The sequence below is a fragment of the Strongylocentrotus purpuratus genome, unplaced genomic scaffold, assembly GCF_000002235.5.
Source record: "Strongylocentrotus purpuratus isolate Spur 01 unplaced genomic scaffold, Spur_5.0 spur5_scaffold_15, whole genome shotgun sequence".
NCBI classification, from domain to species: domain Eukaryota; kingdom Metazoa; phylum Echinodermata; class Echinoidea; order Camarodonta; family Strongylocentrotidae; genus Strongylocentrotus; species Strongylocentrotus purpuratus.
The window spans coordinates 8,374,510-8,388,989 of record NW_022145600.1 but is presented as its reverse complement, the minus strand read 5'-3'; the positions used below and the strand labels follow the sequence as shown (position 1 = coordinate 8,388,989).

At 39.1% G+C, this 14,480-nt stretch overlaps 2 protein-coding genes across 4 annotated transcripts; one reads left to right on the top strand and one right to left on the bottom strand.

Moving 5' to 3' along the window:
• Window positions 1-407: 407 nt before the first annotated feature.
• LOC115924007 (mucin-5AC-like) lies at window positions 408-6,589 on the bottom strand. Of its 2 annotated transcripts, none has more exons than XM_030985498.1 (5): window positions 6,430-6,589; window positions 4,645-5,028; window positions 3,576-3,865; window positions 2,118-2,316; window positions 408-900 (listed from the first exon to the last, which is right to left on the bottom strand). In XM_030985498.1, the coding sequence occupies exons 2-5, from the start codon at window positions 4,932-4,934 to the stop codon at window positions 570-572; spliced, it is 1,110 nt and encodes a 369-aa protein (XP_030841358.1). In that variant the 5' UTR covers window positions 4,935-5,028; window positions 6,430-6,589; the 3' UTR covers window positions 408-569. The 2 variants fall into 2 exon arrangements, with proteins under 2 accessions (XP_030841358.1, XP_030841359.1); XM_030985499.1 differs by having other exon boundaries at window positions 4,645-5,023.
• A 600-nt stretch (window positions 6,590-7,189) lies between these two features.
• Window positions 7,190-11,883, top strand: LOC115924006 (divergent protein kinase domain 1C-like). Of its 2 annotated transcripts, none has more exons than XM_030985495.1 (4): window positions 7,190-7,249; window positions 9,357-9,570; window positions 10,062-10,931; window positions 11,626-11,883. In XM_030985495.1, exons 2-4 carry the CDS (start codon window positions 9,427-9,429, stop codon window positions 11,833-11,835), a joined length of 1,224 nt encoding a protein of 407 aa, XP_030841355.1. In that variant the 5' UTR covers window positions 7,190-7,249; window positions 9,357-9,426; the 3' UTR covers window positions 11,836-11,883. The 2 variants fall into 2 exon arrangements, with proteins under 2 accessions (XP_030841355.1, XP_030841356.1); XM_030985496.1 differs by having other exon boundaries at window positions 7,190-7,281.
• Window positions 11,884-14,480: the final 2,597 nt, after the last annotated feature.

Genomic DNA, 14,480 nt, shown 5'->3' with positions numbered 1-14,480 from the left:
ATAATAGTATTTGTATTGTCTCTACCTTGAACAGAAAGAGGAATAACTTAAGAAAGGTGTAAGACATAACACTCCAAATTATTTCACACATTCATGCGTTTAAAAGTGATAGATTCAACATGAACCATTAATTGACTAGCACATCTCCATCTAAGTTCTAGGTTTCTTATGGCTATCGGTTTCCGTAGCACCACTATAACTGATATCCTGAATAATAATATTTTTTATAACAATAATAATACCGGTAATAGTATTTTTGTTTATATAGTGCTTAATACGTCGGGATTGTCTGAGTTTCTAAGCGCTTTGCATTATTACCCCGGTCCGCGGATTCTGGCTTGCCCGCACACAATGTATGCACTTTCTTCACTCCCTGGGGAGCATTCCAACAAGAGCTACTAGGCTCAAATTGCTAAGCATACCACATTAGCTTTCGCATCCTACCGGGTACCAATTTAACACCTGGGTGGGGAGTGGCAAATGTAGATCAATGTCTTGGCAGTGCTTCTCTTACTGCCAGAAAAACCCTGCCCCAGGGATCCAGGGCATCCTGATTTTGAGTCCTGCTGCTAGAATGATCCACCTAGCCAAGCATTAAGTTCCGCAGGGGTGGGGCTAAGTTTCTTATGTCCATCTGCTCCTTTAGCAGCAGCACCACTATCAGTGCTATCCACGGCAGCACGGCTGCTCTTCCTACTTCCAGAGTACCCCGCCCCAGTGATCCCTTCCCTATCAACAGCCTCTGAGAGTTCACTGGGAACATGGAAGGTGGGGCTGCTCTGGCGACGCCCCTCGGTGGCACAGACGGTTTCTGGGAGGGGGCGGTAGAAGGGTCCAAATCCGAAGAGGCGGCGGGGCTCAGGTTGCACTACAGCACATGATCCACAAGGCACATCAGTTCTATAGATGAATAATTAATAAAGAGAGGAATAAAGAAAATAAATTATATATACATGTATATACATTTCCTATAGTGTTATTTGCTCTGGTTCGTAATGTTATGAACCGGAGCAAAATATTACTGAGTTCCAATAGTTATATATACTAGATGATCAATCTTTTCTGATCGATTCCACACTGTTTCTTTCACTATGCAATCGCATGACCAGAACTCAACTTTATCTTTAAGGACGCTCATGTGCCAGACCGGTTCACATGTTTCCCAGGGTTCCAGTCCAAAGAGCATTCAGTGGACAATGAGTAACCATCATGATGGGATATGCATACAACAGTGTTTGTTTTGGCTGAGTGCATTTGCAGTTCAATGTAATAATGAGGGGAAAGGAAATGTAAAGGTGTTTTTGTCATGCAATGCTTCTACATTTTTACATGTAGGCTATATCAATTCCATTGCTAAATTTTTTCGTCAAGAGGTGCTAAATGTTTGGGAATGAAAAACTAACATTATTTGATCATTTATTTCATAAGTAAATAACTTTAACAATGCTGATGTTCTTGCCCCCCCCCCCCCTTTGGTTTTCTATAATTGAAATTGTTGTGCTACATATCTGCATTCAGATGTATACTGTTCAACATGTAAATGAATGGCAAATTGACGGTGAAGTAAGTGACCTAGTGAATCCCCCCCTCCCCCATGAAAAAAATAGAAATAAAATAATAGGCCACCATCTACTAATCTCTACGTTATATGATGCAGAAATGTGGAAATTCTCTCCATCGATGTCATAAAGTGCAACATTTTTTTTTGAGTTCCTGATAATGTAACTCTATTATCAAATAAACATTTACTTTACTTGTACATGTATTAAAGGCCCACTGCACTACTTGTAGCTACTTGCACCCTCTATATAACAAACAATGCCTAATCAGTGACCATTGGTCCCCCATGATCCTCTTTTTCTTATGTTATTTGAGAGCTGAGTTGATGAGATAACCACCTGTCCAGTGACCTTGCAGGCTGGTCTAATCTCTCCTTTACACTAGTACTGATAAGCTTTAAAAAAAAAAATGTTGCTGAGCTAGCACCATGAGTGTCCCTGGACGGTGTGTGCGCTCTATAAGTTTACACTATTATTATTATTATTATATTTTGTATGATGGTTTCTTGAGGGGCTTTATCAAGCTTTGCATGAATGCAGGAAACAAGTAATAATTACCTTTCTGATGTACATATCTTAGAGATCGGTGCATTGCTTCTCTGGACCATTCCTGTGCTTGGTTTCCCTGATGAACGGGGCATCTCGGCCGACGACGAAGTTCCCGCTCTTTGTTGGCTTTTCTGATCGGACGTAGGACCAAGCGTTGTGGCTGCCTTGAATGTATGCAGGAACTCCTGAGGAACATATCGAGATCCACCTGTATGGAACACATAATAGATAAAATACAAAGTATGTGTATGATATAGTGACACCTCCTTTTAATAGCGATCATCTGTTTAAAAACGCATGTTTTGTTTTCCCTTGAATAGTGTTTCTCTTTGTAACATGAAAACAAAGGAGCCTGGAAACAAAGACTACATACCCGTGAAGACTACTTTTCTTGTCTCCCCTTTAGCAGTCTTTATACAGGTTGCACTGGTAAATGGTCGAAAATTTGTTGGACAAAATAATTTGTAAAGAATATAGAGCTGAATGAGTCCAAATGAATAGATATTGACATGATCACAGAAATATGATTCAAAGAGAATACACGGATACAATTTTTTTTCTTTTTCAAAGGGTTTAAAAAACAATACTTTTTTTCTTCAAATGTACTGTAGTATCGGACAGAGATTTTCATCTCTATTCAGTTCATTATAACGAACTTAACACATCTCTCTATCTGACTGTAGTAATAATCATAATCATAATCAATTGGGCAAAAAGAATTTCCGTTTCGGTTTAATAAAATTTGGAGTGGACTATTAGGCTATTATTATTATTATTATTATTATTATTATTATAAATCATAATCATGAAAGGTGACCAATGATCATTAAAATATGTTTTGCTTTGTATGCTTATAAATCTCCTTGATATAATCCTGTATTCAAGTTGTCTGTAAAGAGATACATGTATATTGCAATGTTAAAAGAACAATACTACATTCATGCAAAATCAAGAAAAAAAATGTACTTTGGTTTGGTTTGGTTTTATTTTCCGTATAAAAATTCAGTACATACAAGAATACAATTTACAAATAATACCAATCAAGAATTAAAAAACGGCTGGAAAGCTCTATTCAGAGCCATTATTAAAATGGCTCTGTTCTTCCTAGAGGTCCAGATCTTCCTAGAGGTCCAGATACTGGTACTGGTACATGTACATACCAGGTACTGGTACATGTACATTGATACAATCACTTAAAATTCAAAGTGCACAGAAAATTAGGACAAGCCTTAAACAATATAAATTTAATTTTCTCTTTAAAAGCTTTTTGTTTTCCTCTTACATGTAAACGACTATTTTTCTTCTTTTTACATTTTTTAAATTATTACATTTTTCGTCTTTTTTTTAAATGGGGGAGAGGTTATAATATGTATGTTTTCTCTAAATAACATCTCGTAGACATTTTTAATGGTGACTGGTTAGGGTTAGAGTAAGGGTTGAAAATCTTCTAAATATCTTTCCAAGTACCTGGTTCTTTCTTGACAGCAACGGATGAAATGGCTTCAGAAAGGGTGAATGGGGCTCCTCCGGCAGCAGATGTTGCTAGCGACTTTGGCGCTGCTGCTGCTGCATCTGGCGTGGGGCTGGGACCCGTCGCAGGACCACTGGTCATTGTTCCCATGGCTACGACTTGCCCATCTTGGACCGTGACAGATGGGGGCGAGGGCTTGGTAGGGGCGGCATCGGTGGCGGATGATGCCGACAGGGAGAGATTCTTGCTATGGCCACTATTATCCTTGTCAGTTTCTAACAGTAACCTGTCAATCAATGTCAAATTTGTACATTCTTTAACGATTCACACTAGAAGTTGAAATTTTAAACAGATTTATTTTTCAACTCTTTGTGCGTGAGCTTTAAAAATAGTCAAATATGCAATTAATTGCATTTAAATTCATAAGTCCTTCTCATTTCAAAATCTTTTAACAACTAAAGCACAGGCAATTTTCATTAATATTATCGTGCATACATACATGTACATGTATCCTGTCACGACCACTGTCAACAAAACTTCTTCTTACTTTCATTATCTTATCATACAATACATCAATTAATAAACCCTTCACAAAACAGCATGCACATTAAACCAATATATGGCACTGCAAACACTTCAAAACACTTAACAAAATTGTTAATATACATTCTGTTAATATATAATGGGGGGGGGGGGGGGGGTTAAAATGGTTATAATTCCCAAAAATTCTATATTATATATATATATATATATATATATATATTCAACATGTTATAAATCAAATGCAATACACTCATTGACAACTTACATGTAGAAGGAAATCAAGAAAAGGCACTGCGAAATAAAATTTCATAAGCAAAAAACTTGATTGAGTAGTTCAAAAACAAACAAAAAACAGATTGAATTGCTTTACAACATCTTCAATCCACATTTAAATCAAAAATTGAAAAAAATTCAGAGAGTCAAATCTTGTGCTTACATGTATGGAAAGTTCCAACAATTAAAATAAAATGAGAATGGAGAAAATGATGAAAAGTGACTGGATGAATGATTCTCATTTTTCACCTGTACTTTCTTGGGTGGTTATCATAGATTTTACCGGAATCAAAGACAAGCTGTAGATTGTGGGAGGAGCTGGGAGGGGTGAGGGGTGCGGTGTCCACCTCGGTCTCGTAGCGCCCTGGTTTCGAGGGCACTTTCAGACCTCCACTTGGTAATGCCAGAGTGGGAAAGGTAGACCTTCGTAAAGGATTGGAGCCTGAAGGTAGAGCATCGGAGGCTACGGGAATCGACGGCATGGCTTGTGCCTTTGGTAAATCTAAGTCATCCATTGCATCCATCTCCTCTTTTTTCATCAACTAAATGTAGTACATCCCTCTTACAAAGAGACACATCACTGTATGTATGGAAGCTGAATATAACCAAACACCCATGGAAGCAAATTCTATTCTACATATTGAGAGACAAATAAAAGAACATAGAATACATGCATAAATATGACAACAAATCAAGAAATTATTGAAGTTCATTGTATATTATTACCATGGGCATGGATTTGAAACAATGTCATTGTCAATAGTAACTGTATTCTGCTTGAACAAGAACCATAAAACAGTAACAAAGTCTACAATCTCTGTGAGTGTGATGCCTTGAGCCTAGTACATGTAGATAGATTAAACATAGCATGGCCTAGACCGAAAGCTTCAGTCTCTGATAATGATATTGACCAGAAAAAACCCACAAAAAACAGAGAGAGAGAAGAGAAAAAAGTAAGAGGACGTAGGAAGAAAAAGGAGCAGACAAAGAAACATTTTTGAAAATTCAGACAAGGATTAAGAGTCGAGAATGGTGCAACGAATCGTCTTCTTTCTCTAATAATAATGAAACGTTAAAGCTTCCGCGCAAACTGAATTCAGACAAGGACTAAGAGGTGAGAACTGTTCAACGAATTGTCTTCTTTCTCAGACATCTTAATGAAACGTCTCCCCCCTCCCTGCACCTACCCCCCCCCCCCCCAAGGGGGGGGGGGGGGGAGGGGGGGCGCGCTCTGTAAGTGATTTGCACGATTTGCATGCTCAATACTGCCCCCTAGGCCCTATAAAATCCTAGCTACGTGCTGATCATGATATCGACATTTGTTCCGCTAAGATTACATCTGGTTCCTCCGACTCCCTCTGTCTGTGTAATAAATGAATGGCCATGGCATCAGTAGGGGCGCTGGTCCGAGAATATGGATCGTCCGCATGAACGAGGATCGTCTTTGTAAACATGGACAGACGCGTCCGCAAAAAAAAGACGCATCCGCAAAAATAAGGATCGTCCGCTTTATCGCAGACGTACTTGGTACTTGGTACTTGGTTGGGTAATCCCTTTGGCAGCTCACTCAGGAAGCTATACTGGGATGGTAGGTGAGGCAAGTGACTACAAGGAGTGTCATGAATTGCTGGAATGGTGTGTGGACAAAGCACTTGTCAATTTACAGTAAAATATGCTAAGTCCAGAATTTCCAGAAATTTTCGGTCTAAGGACTAAGGTAGACGTAACTAGCCGGGTCCATGGCCTTGGGCTTTGCCAAGGGCAAGGCAGCTAGCTGCTGCCAAGCCCAAGCCCAAGCCCAAGCCCAAGCCCAAGGCCCATTCGAAAGTCGCGCATGCAGGCTGCCAGAGCCGAGTTCCTGGCCGGCTGGCCACCGCCAGATTCTTGCGAGTTAGTCCCAAACACTCTCTCCCATCTCCCTGCTAAAAAGATTAGTTACACTGCACTGCAAACCACAAACAACACACTTAAATAAAACCACCTAATAAATAAGAAAAAATTAACACTAATAGGAGACTAGCTGAACTGACTTACACATTTCACTCAATCAACGGCAAGGTTGTCGATCAAAAAGGGAGAATATGAGAAATAACAAAGTCAAAGGGTGATGATTGATCCATGATCCAAGCTAGACCGAATTTTCCGTCTCTTTCGTTCGTTAGCCTCTTATTGGGGTAGGGTCGGCTCTCTCTTTAGAGACGGAAGCCGTTTATACACATGTCCTTGCTAACGCCACGGCCAGTTCTGGTCGTAGCGTTTTGCCCCCAAAATCCCCCAAAATGTCATTTTACCTCGAGCATGTTATATTGTAAATTAGGCCTAGGCTATAATAAATCAGTTCCACTTACCAACTTGACTGAAATAATCAGTTTAATAGTCCCTTTTTAGGAAATTATGGGTCAAAATCGGAATCCATGTTGAAAAAGATTTTCAAAATGGATTTCGATTTTGACCCATAATTTCCTAAAAAGGGACTATTAAACTGATTATTTCAGTCAAGTTGGTAAGTGGAACTGATTTATTATAGCCTAGGCCTAATTTACAATATAACATGCTCGAGGTAAAATGACATTTTGGGGGATTTGGGGGGCAAAACGCTACGACCAGAACTGGCCGTGGCGTTAGCAAGGACATGTGTATAAACGGCTTCCGTCTCTAAAGAGAGAGCCGACCCTACCCCAATAAGAGAGGCTAACGAACGAAAGAGACGGAAAATTCGGTCTAGATCCAAGCCAGCTCAAGAGAATATTTGGAACGATATCAAGTTTAGCGCCACTTACGGCGCATGACTTATAATTTGAACTGCGAAACTTGAACGTGCAACTAATGAAGTGTGACTCTATTGACTGGGGTGGTAAGATGACTAACTTTGTTAGAACTTCTTCGGTAGGAAATATACTCAATAATTAATGTTATGTTGCTTGTATTAGTGATATTGTCAATAATCAGTTATGATGTTGTGGCATGTGGTTGTACTTGTGTTCCGATGTCGGCTGTATTGTACCTCGCGCTTGGGTTTCCGCCATGTCCTAGTACAAGCGTGCGCCTAACGTTAGTGCAATGCAGCATGCAGCGCGGCTCAACTTATTGCTTGGTCAGCATTATTACTTCAGCCAGTCACATTTTTTCGAAATGTAAAGAAGTAGTAATTACAATTTTGACATACAAATTACGATGTTTATCCACTCCTCTTGGCATCCGTTCAACCCAGTGGCGTACGCAGGATTTTTTTGAGGGGGGGGGGGGGGTTTAACATTTAGAAATCGGGCCGAAAATTTGACATTTTTCTTTGTTGAGGGGTAAGGACACCTTTTTTGGGTCAGCCATTGGCATAATTTTTATTTTTTAAATTTTTTATTTTAAATAGGGTAGCGCGCCCAGTATTTGGTCCATTCCTGGTATTCGGTCAGACAGCCGTTTCAACAGCTGTAACAATTTAAAAAATAATTTAAGTCAGAGCCACGAAACTCGCACAAATCAGGCAGCTGAACAACTTTTCTTAACTCTCAAAATTAAATCAGATTTAGGGCCCCGGAAAGATCTCCAACTTAGCTCGAAATTGGTCAGCGTCACACAACTTTCTGCATTTCCGCGTTCTCTAGCTTAGCACATGCGCTAACATGCAGCCATAGCCTTATGTAGAAGTCTATTGCGAAACAACTGCGTGTGCTGTCGCAATGAATTTAGCATGTGTGTGAAGAGAATCACTTTCGTGTTCACTCCATCGCAGTGAATTTGCAAATGACGCACTTGCCGATGTATGAGAGGTATTTATACGATACCCTTGCCATGCGGTATCGCTCGGCCAGTATTCGGTCAACGCATTGACATTCATTATTTTGCTTATCATTATTCTATATTTTAAGTGACTGTAAAATCCTGTTAGAGGCATAAATTTCTTTTCTTTTGATGGGTAGATACTAGATTGCCAAATAAAAGAGGTAAGAATTCAAAATATTAGTGATTTCCCCTTAAGTGACTGAATACTGGGCACTCTACCTAATTTAAAAAAAAAAAAATTTTAAAATAAGGGGGGGGGGGGGAGGTTTCCTCCAAAATGCACACATAAAAAATACCAAAGGGGGGGGGGTCAACCCCTCCCCCCCCCCCCCCCCTGTGTACGCGCCTGGTTCAACCACTTGTGAAATTATATTATAATTTGAAGAAGTCTTTGAATTGAAGTTTGATGGGAAAAAGGGTGATTCCTCCCTAAACCAAGATAAATTGTGATAGATGTAGAAGTCTACGGGTCTGCCTTTATTAACAACCTCGACATAAACCCTCCATAACATTAAGAAATCAAATCATGCACTGCACCAATACTCTAGTGCTGGCAGTAATTTTGTCTCCGTTTTGTGGAGAGCATGCACTTGAAAATGCCTGTTTTTGATTTGCCAACTTCACACTTAATACAACAATAGCTATTAGTGCAAGGCATGGGCAGGAAGTCTGCTTAATTCAGCAAACTCTACATATATGCATGTGCAAACCACTTGCCGGTAATACACTAAACTAATTGCTATTATTATCAAAAGGCAATAGCTCAGTCAAGACCTGAGGCTTGTTGAAAATCCACTAACACCTATTTTGGCAATCAGAGGTTCCCAGCAAGAATGAGAATTTTAAGAATATACAAATACAAGAAAGAAATGTACAGTCTAACCTGTCTTTCTGACAACCTGTCTGTTGTGTACATGTAGTTTGTAGTTCGCCAGAGAGAGGTGTGTCATAACCTGTCTAGGGCTAGGGAGGCAATTTTTCTCAAGTTGCCACTTCTTTCCCTTGGGTGGCTGCAATAGACAGATATTACTGAGACTTGTTACTACAGTGTATCGTATTTTGTTAGTTTTGACTTTTGACCCCTCACACCTTTATAATTGATCATCCCTGAAATATATTTCATCATGTGTACATGTTTTTTTCATTGTTATATTGATTGATTTTCATATTTTTCATGGCAGATATTCTTCTAGAAACCTCTGGACTGGAAGTGATGATTTACTTCAAATGCAATGAGGAAATACAAGAGCCATGAGAAAAGTTTCAAAGAGACTCCTGGTAAGGAGTCTAGTAGTTGGAATGATAGTGCTTGCAATCTACTTCACCCATGAGGTATCCCAGTCGCTTGCAATTATTTGCCCAGACGAAAAGGCAAAAAAGATCCTTAAAGAATTGGTGAGTAAAATTTTGCAAATGTAAAAGACAGTGTAAGCATGTATAGGGGAAAGAAGGAGTCTTCACGGTTTGTCTAAAAGTGGGGCCTGATGTCTGGAAAATGGTCAGGCCTAGGTCAGGCAGTGATCACTTGAGCTTGTATTGCATGTTCGTGATACGAAAGTGAAACTCCCATTGGGCTTTAGGCACTGCTGTGGAATACATCCTGTCAGGTTTTAGTACTTGATCTAATGTCATTTAAAGTAGATGGTTCACTTGTAGAAAAAAAATCACTGTACACTGTATTATTGGTTGGAGGTAAAATGGTACGGAAATAAAGTAAACTGAGAGGATAAACTTACGTCATTTGGTAAAAAGTATGTTGTACAGGTGTACATGTCGATTCACTAACTAATTATTTTATATTTCATGTCTTATAATGAATATTTGTCTGTGATTGTTTATGATCATGCTTTATTTTATTTCCCACTGCTCTTTGTCTCTGCCCTCAGTGCCAGCTGTATGAGAGCAACCACGTAGATGGCAATCTCTGCTATGATCTGTGTCAGACCGAATCTATCCAGTATGTCTCCTGCTTCAACTACCACCGGGGCAAGGTGGTCTTCCGTGGGTCCTGGAAGGGGGATCCTGTCATTCTGAAGTCAAAGTACAGCCATCTTTCAGACTATCCACGACCCTTTGCCTCCATCGTTGACAAAGAGGGCACCATGAGGACCGTGGTACCCGACATAGCGCTGTTCACATCCATGGTCTATCACCAGGTTAAAGGGCAGTTTGGTTTTGAGTTGGACATGACCGAAGAGGACTTGCTCAAACACATGTGGAAGAGCAAATATAGTACTCGCGAAGATACTCCAGAAGGACTAACCGATTCAGAAATCATTAGCCTGTGGGCGTTGCTGCAGCAAGAGGAATTTGTCCTCAACAAATTCTGGAACCAATTTCGCCATTATCCTGAAATCTACGGCACGTGTGGCCATTTTTACATCCTGGAGTACGTGCCTCCGGGGTATATCCTCAACCCGAGCGCCATCAGCATGCAGCATCAGCTGGCTTCCCTGCCCTGGTTGAATCGGGCCAAGGTCGCCATGGCCATGGTTGAGTTCATCGGAGCCGTGGACGATCAGTTCCCGGAGAAACTGCACCTGTGCGACGTGAAGCACAGTAACTTTGGAGTCACACAGGATTGGGTGGTCAAGGCCATCGATGTGGACATCACCTTCTTCCAGAATCAGCTGGACACTACTCTCAACCAGCCAGAGTGCACTTCTGCCCAAGAGTGCCATTTCTTTGACTGTAAAGGGTCCTGCAATACAACGTCGGGGAGGTGCAATAGTCAGCGATCTAATACAAATCTTCAGGTAACGACATTAGCTGGGAGAATTCTATTTGCTTATTAAACAGCGATTTGTGAAAACTGAATAATTGTTTCTTTCTTTTACATAGAGCTTGATGTAAAAGTACTTTAAGGTAGAGTTAAAATTTTCTTCAGCATGGTCTTTGATATTAAGGAACAATAACAATGGTCTAAAGCATAATTTATAATTGTGAATCATTCTGGTGTTTAATTTAATTAGTTTTAATGTAAAACACCAAAATTAAGAATTGATGCCAGGTGGGTTTGTTGTCTTTATGAGAAATTTCATAAGTGTAAATGTCAATGTTTTCTCTTCCATTCTTTACTCCATTCTTTGATACCTATGTCTATTCCTTTCTGCTTTTACTTTTTGTTGACATGTATGTAATCAATTTTGTCATTTAAGATTACAAAAAACTCTTTTCTCTGAATCCTCTCCTTCCTTTCTTCTTTTCAAAAACTTCATTTTCTTGTTCTGCTTGTTCGTATTCTTCTCCTTCATCATGTTATTCCTTTTCTTATTCACTTGCTTCTGCTTCTTTTATTTTTATTTTTCTTCATTTGCTTCTACTTCTTCTTTATCTTATTTATTTTTGTGTTCGTTTTCTCCTTCATCTTCCTCTTCTTTAATTTTTCTTCTTCTCTGTGTCTTCATCTTTTTCTTTGACCTTCATATTTTTCTCAATTTTCATCTGCAGGCTGTCTGTGCAGATATCTTCAGCAGACATTACGGCACTCCAGGGCTGCTCAGGTTACCTCCAACACAGGTAGCCAGACAGATAGACTCTGTTCTCCAGGAGTGTCTTCAACAGAAAGGACTGCCATCAGGTACTAAGATATCAGAAACACCTGTCTACCAAAGACTACTGGAGGTGCTCAAGACCAGTTTGCAGTATGTGGAGAGATAACAGCAGTTACTTGTGCAATAAGATGACAAGAGGTTTTTATTTTTCTATTAAAAAAAAATGTTAGGGCTGAAATATTTTGATTTTTTTATTTAACATATAATATAGACATGTACAGTAGTGCTATTTATTTGTATTTTATATAAAGATGTTAGTGAGGCTTATAAACTACTACTCCAGTTTACACCATGCAATATTCAACAACGTGCCAAGGAAAGACACTGATTTGATTGAACGTTTTGATATTAAAGTACATGTAGTACAAATTTATGTATGTTTATATTAGATAGCTCTTATAGATCTATACAAATTCTTGATTGCTCCACAGCTCGTCACATGATATTAATTGCGAGGTTTGTAATTATTTCACTCCTGGTAATTTTTCAAATAAGTATAGTTTTACTTTATGTCATACCTAAGCATCCCTGCGCATACTCTTTGTTTCATTGTCTTAGCTGGGCGTATTTTATACAGAAGGTTGGTTGTCCGAACAACAACAAGGCACAAAAACGCAATTACTCTTAACAAAGTTTAATCAAGCAGGCCTGATAATTACCTGATTTAAATCGTTTTTTATCCGTTTTTATGCCTCCGTTACGAAGTAGCCGGAGGCATTATGTTTTCGGGTTGTCCGTCCGTCCGTCTGTACGTACGTCTGTACGTACGTACGTACGTCCCGTTCTCGTGATCGCGTTATCTGAAGAACCGATTGATGGATTCCTGCCAAACTTTGGTCATGTATGTATCTTGCAGAGCCGATGAACTGATTAGATTTTGGGGTTACGATGTCAAAGGTCAAAGGTCACAGGGCTCATTATGTATGCAAAAACAGCTCGTGATCGCGTTATCTGAAGAACCGATTGATGGATTCCTGCCAAACTTTGGTCATGTATGTATCTTGCAGAGTCAAAGAACTGATTAGATTTTGGGGTCATGAGGTTAAAGGTCAAAGGTCACAGGGCTCATTATGTATGCAAAAACAGCTCGTGATCGCGTTATCTCAAGAACCGAGTAATGGATTGCTGCCAAACTTAGGTCATGTATGTTACTTGCAGAACCGATGAAGTGATTAGATTTTGGGGTCACGAGGTCAAAGGTCAAAGGCTACAGCGCACATTATGTATGCAAAAACAGCTCGTGATTGCGTTATCTCAAGAACCGATTGATGGATTGCTGCTAAACTTAGGTCATGTATGTTACTTGCAGAGCAGATGAACTGATTAGATTTTGGGGTCATGAGGTCAAAGGTCAAAGGCCACAACGCACATTATGTATGCAAAAACAGCTCGTGATCGCGTTCTCAAGAACCGATTGATGGATTCCTGCCAAAATTAGGTCATGTATGTTACTTGCAGAGCCAATGAACTGAGTAGATTTTTGGTTCATAAGATCAAAGGTCAAAGGTCATGGGCTCATTATGTATGCAAAAATAGCTTGTGAACACATTCTCATTAGAACTGACAGATGGATTACTATTTAACTCAGGACATCTTGCAGAGCCAATGAACTGAGTAGATTTTAGGGTCATGAGGTCAAAGATCAAAGGGTCATATATGTATATGAGAAATTGCTTGTAATCACGATATTCTGAGAACCTGTTAATGGATTACAATTGAACTTGAATTCGAAAAATGTCTTCTGTTTTGGTTTGTAAAATTGCTCTATGACGGAGGCATCATTTTCGACTGCGCGCAGTCGAATTCCATCTAGTTTTAATTTATTTTTTCCCAGATTTTTTTTCTCCATCTTGATTTTACCCCTATTTTCCTGATTTTACCCCTATTTTCCTGATTTTACCCCTATTTTCCTGACTTTACCCCTATTTTCATGATTTTGTCCTTCTTTTCCCTTCTTTTCCCTTCTTTTCCCTTCTTTTCCCTTCTTTTCCCTATTCCCCCCCCCCCCCCAATTTTCTCACTTAAAAGGGGGGATGTTGTTGTTGTTTGATGCCATTATTTTTTTAAGGGGGAGGGGGGTTGTTGATGAAGATTTTTTTTTTTTTTGTAGTGCTCACCATTACCCCTGATCAAGGCTATCAAGCATAACAGATATTAACTGGAAGGGGGAGTACTATACATTTTTTTTTACCACAAGGGAGTTATATTTTCCCCTGTGATCATATTTTATAACTCCCTTTGGCGTTCCAAATAATGTTAAATTACACACCATCACAATCAATATCTCTATAATAGTCTTAATCAATATTGTTATGTTTACTATCAATCTAGTTTTATTTTATTTGCATAGTGCCAATCATCCAGCTTTCATTTCTTTCCACTTTTCATAAAAAACATAAAACAATTTACATACAATATCTGATTAACACAACAAAACAATACAAGGAAATAACATAACAAATTAACAATATTAAAAGAATTTTAAGCACCTAGAACACATACTTGAGACTGTGGTGGAGCCAACAGAGGCCATTGACCTGTCAAGGGCTGGTCTCCAGGAATAAATCAATAATATATAGGTAGGTACAGAACATAATTAAGTACACATACTACACACAAAAAAGGAAACAGGTGGTCTGTGTGAAGGAAAAGTATACACAAAAAATATTTGAGCAGAAATAATTCAGGTGGTGTAGTAAGTATTTAAAAAAATCAACATATTTTAGCATTTCAAAAGGCATTGTTTATATT

Coding starts and splice junctions, on each gene's coding strand:
- LOC115924007 (XM_030985498.1), bottom strand. CDS start 4,934: ATGAAAAAAGAGGAGATGGATGCAATGGATGACTTAGATTTACCAAAG. Junction 3,866..4,644: donor AACCACCCAAGAAAGTACAG/GTGAAAAATGAG, acceptor ATTGATTGACAG/GTTACTGTTAGAAACTGACA. Junction 901..2,117: donor AAGATATGTACATCAGAAAG/GTAATTATTACT, acceptor ATTCATCTATAG/AACTGATGTGCCTTGTGGAT.
- LOC115924006 (XM_030985495.1), top strand. CDS start 9,427: ATGAGAAAAGTTTCAAAGAGACTCCTGGTAAGGAGTCTAGTAGTTGGA. Junction 9,571..10,061: donor AAAAGATCCTTAAAGAATTG/GTGAGTAAAATT, acceptor CTCTGCCCTCAG/TGCCAGCTGTATGAGAGCAA. Junction 10,932..11,625: donor GATCTAATACAAATCTTCAG/GTAACGACATTA, acceptor TTTCATCTGCAG/GCTGTCTGTGCAGATATCTT.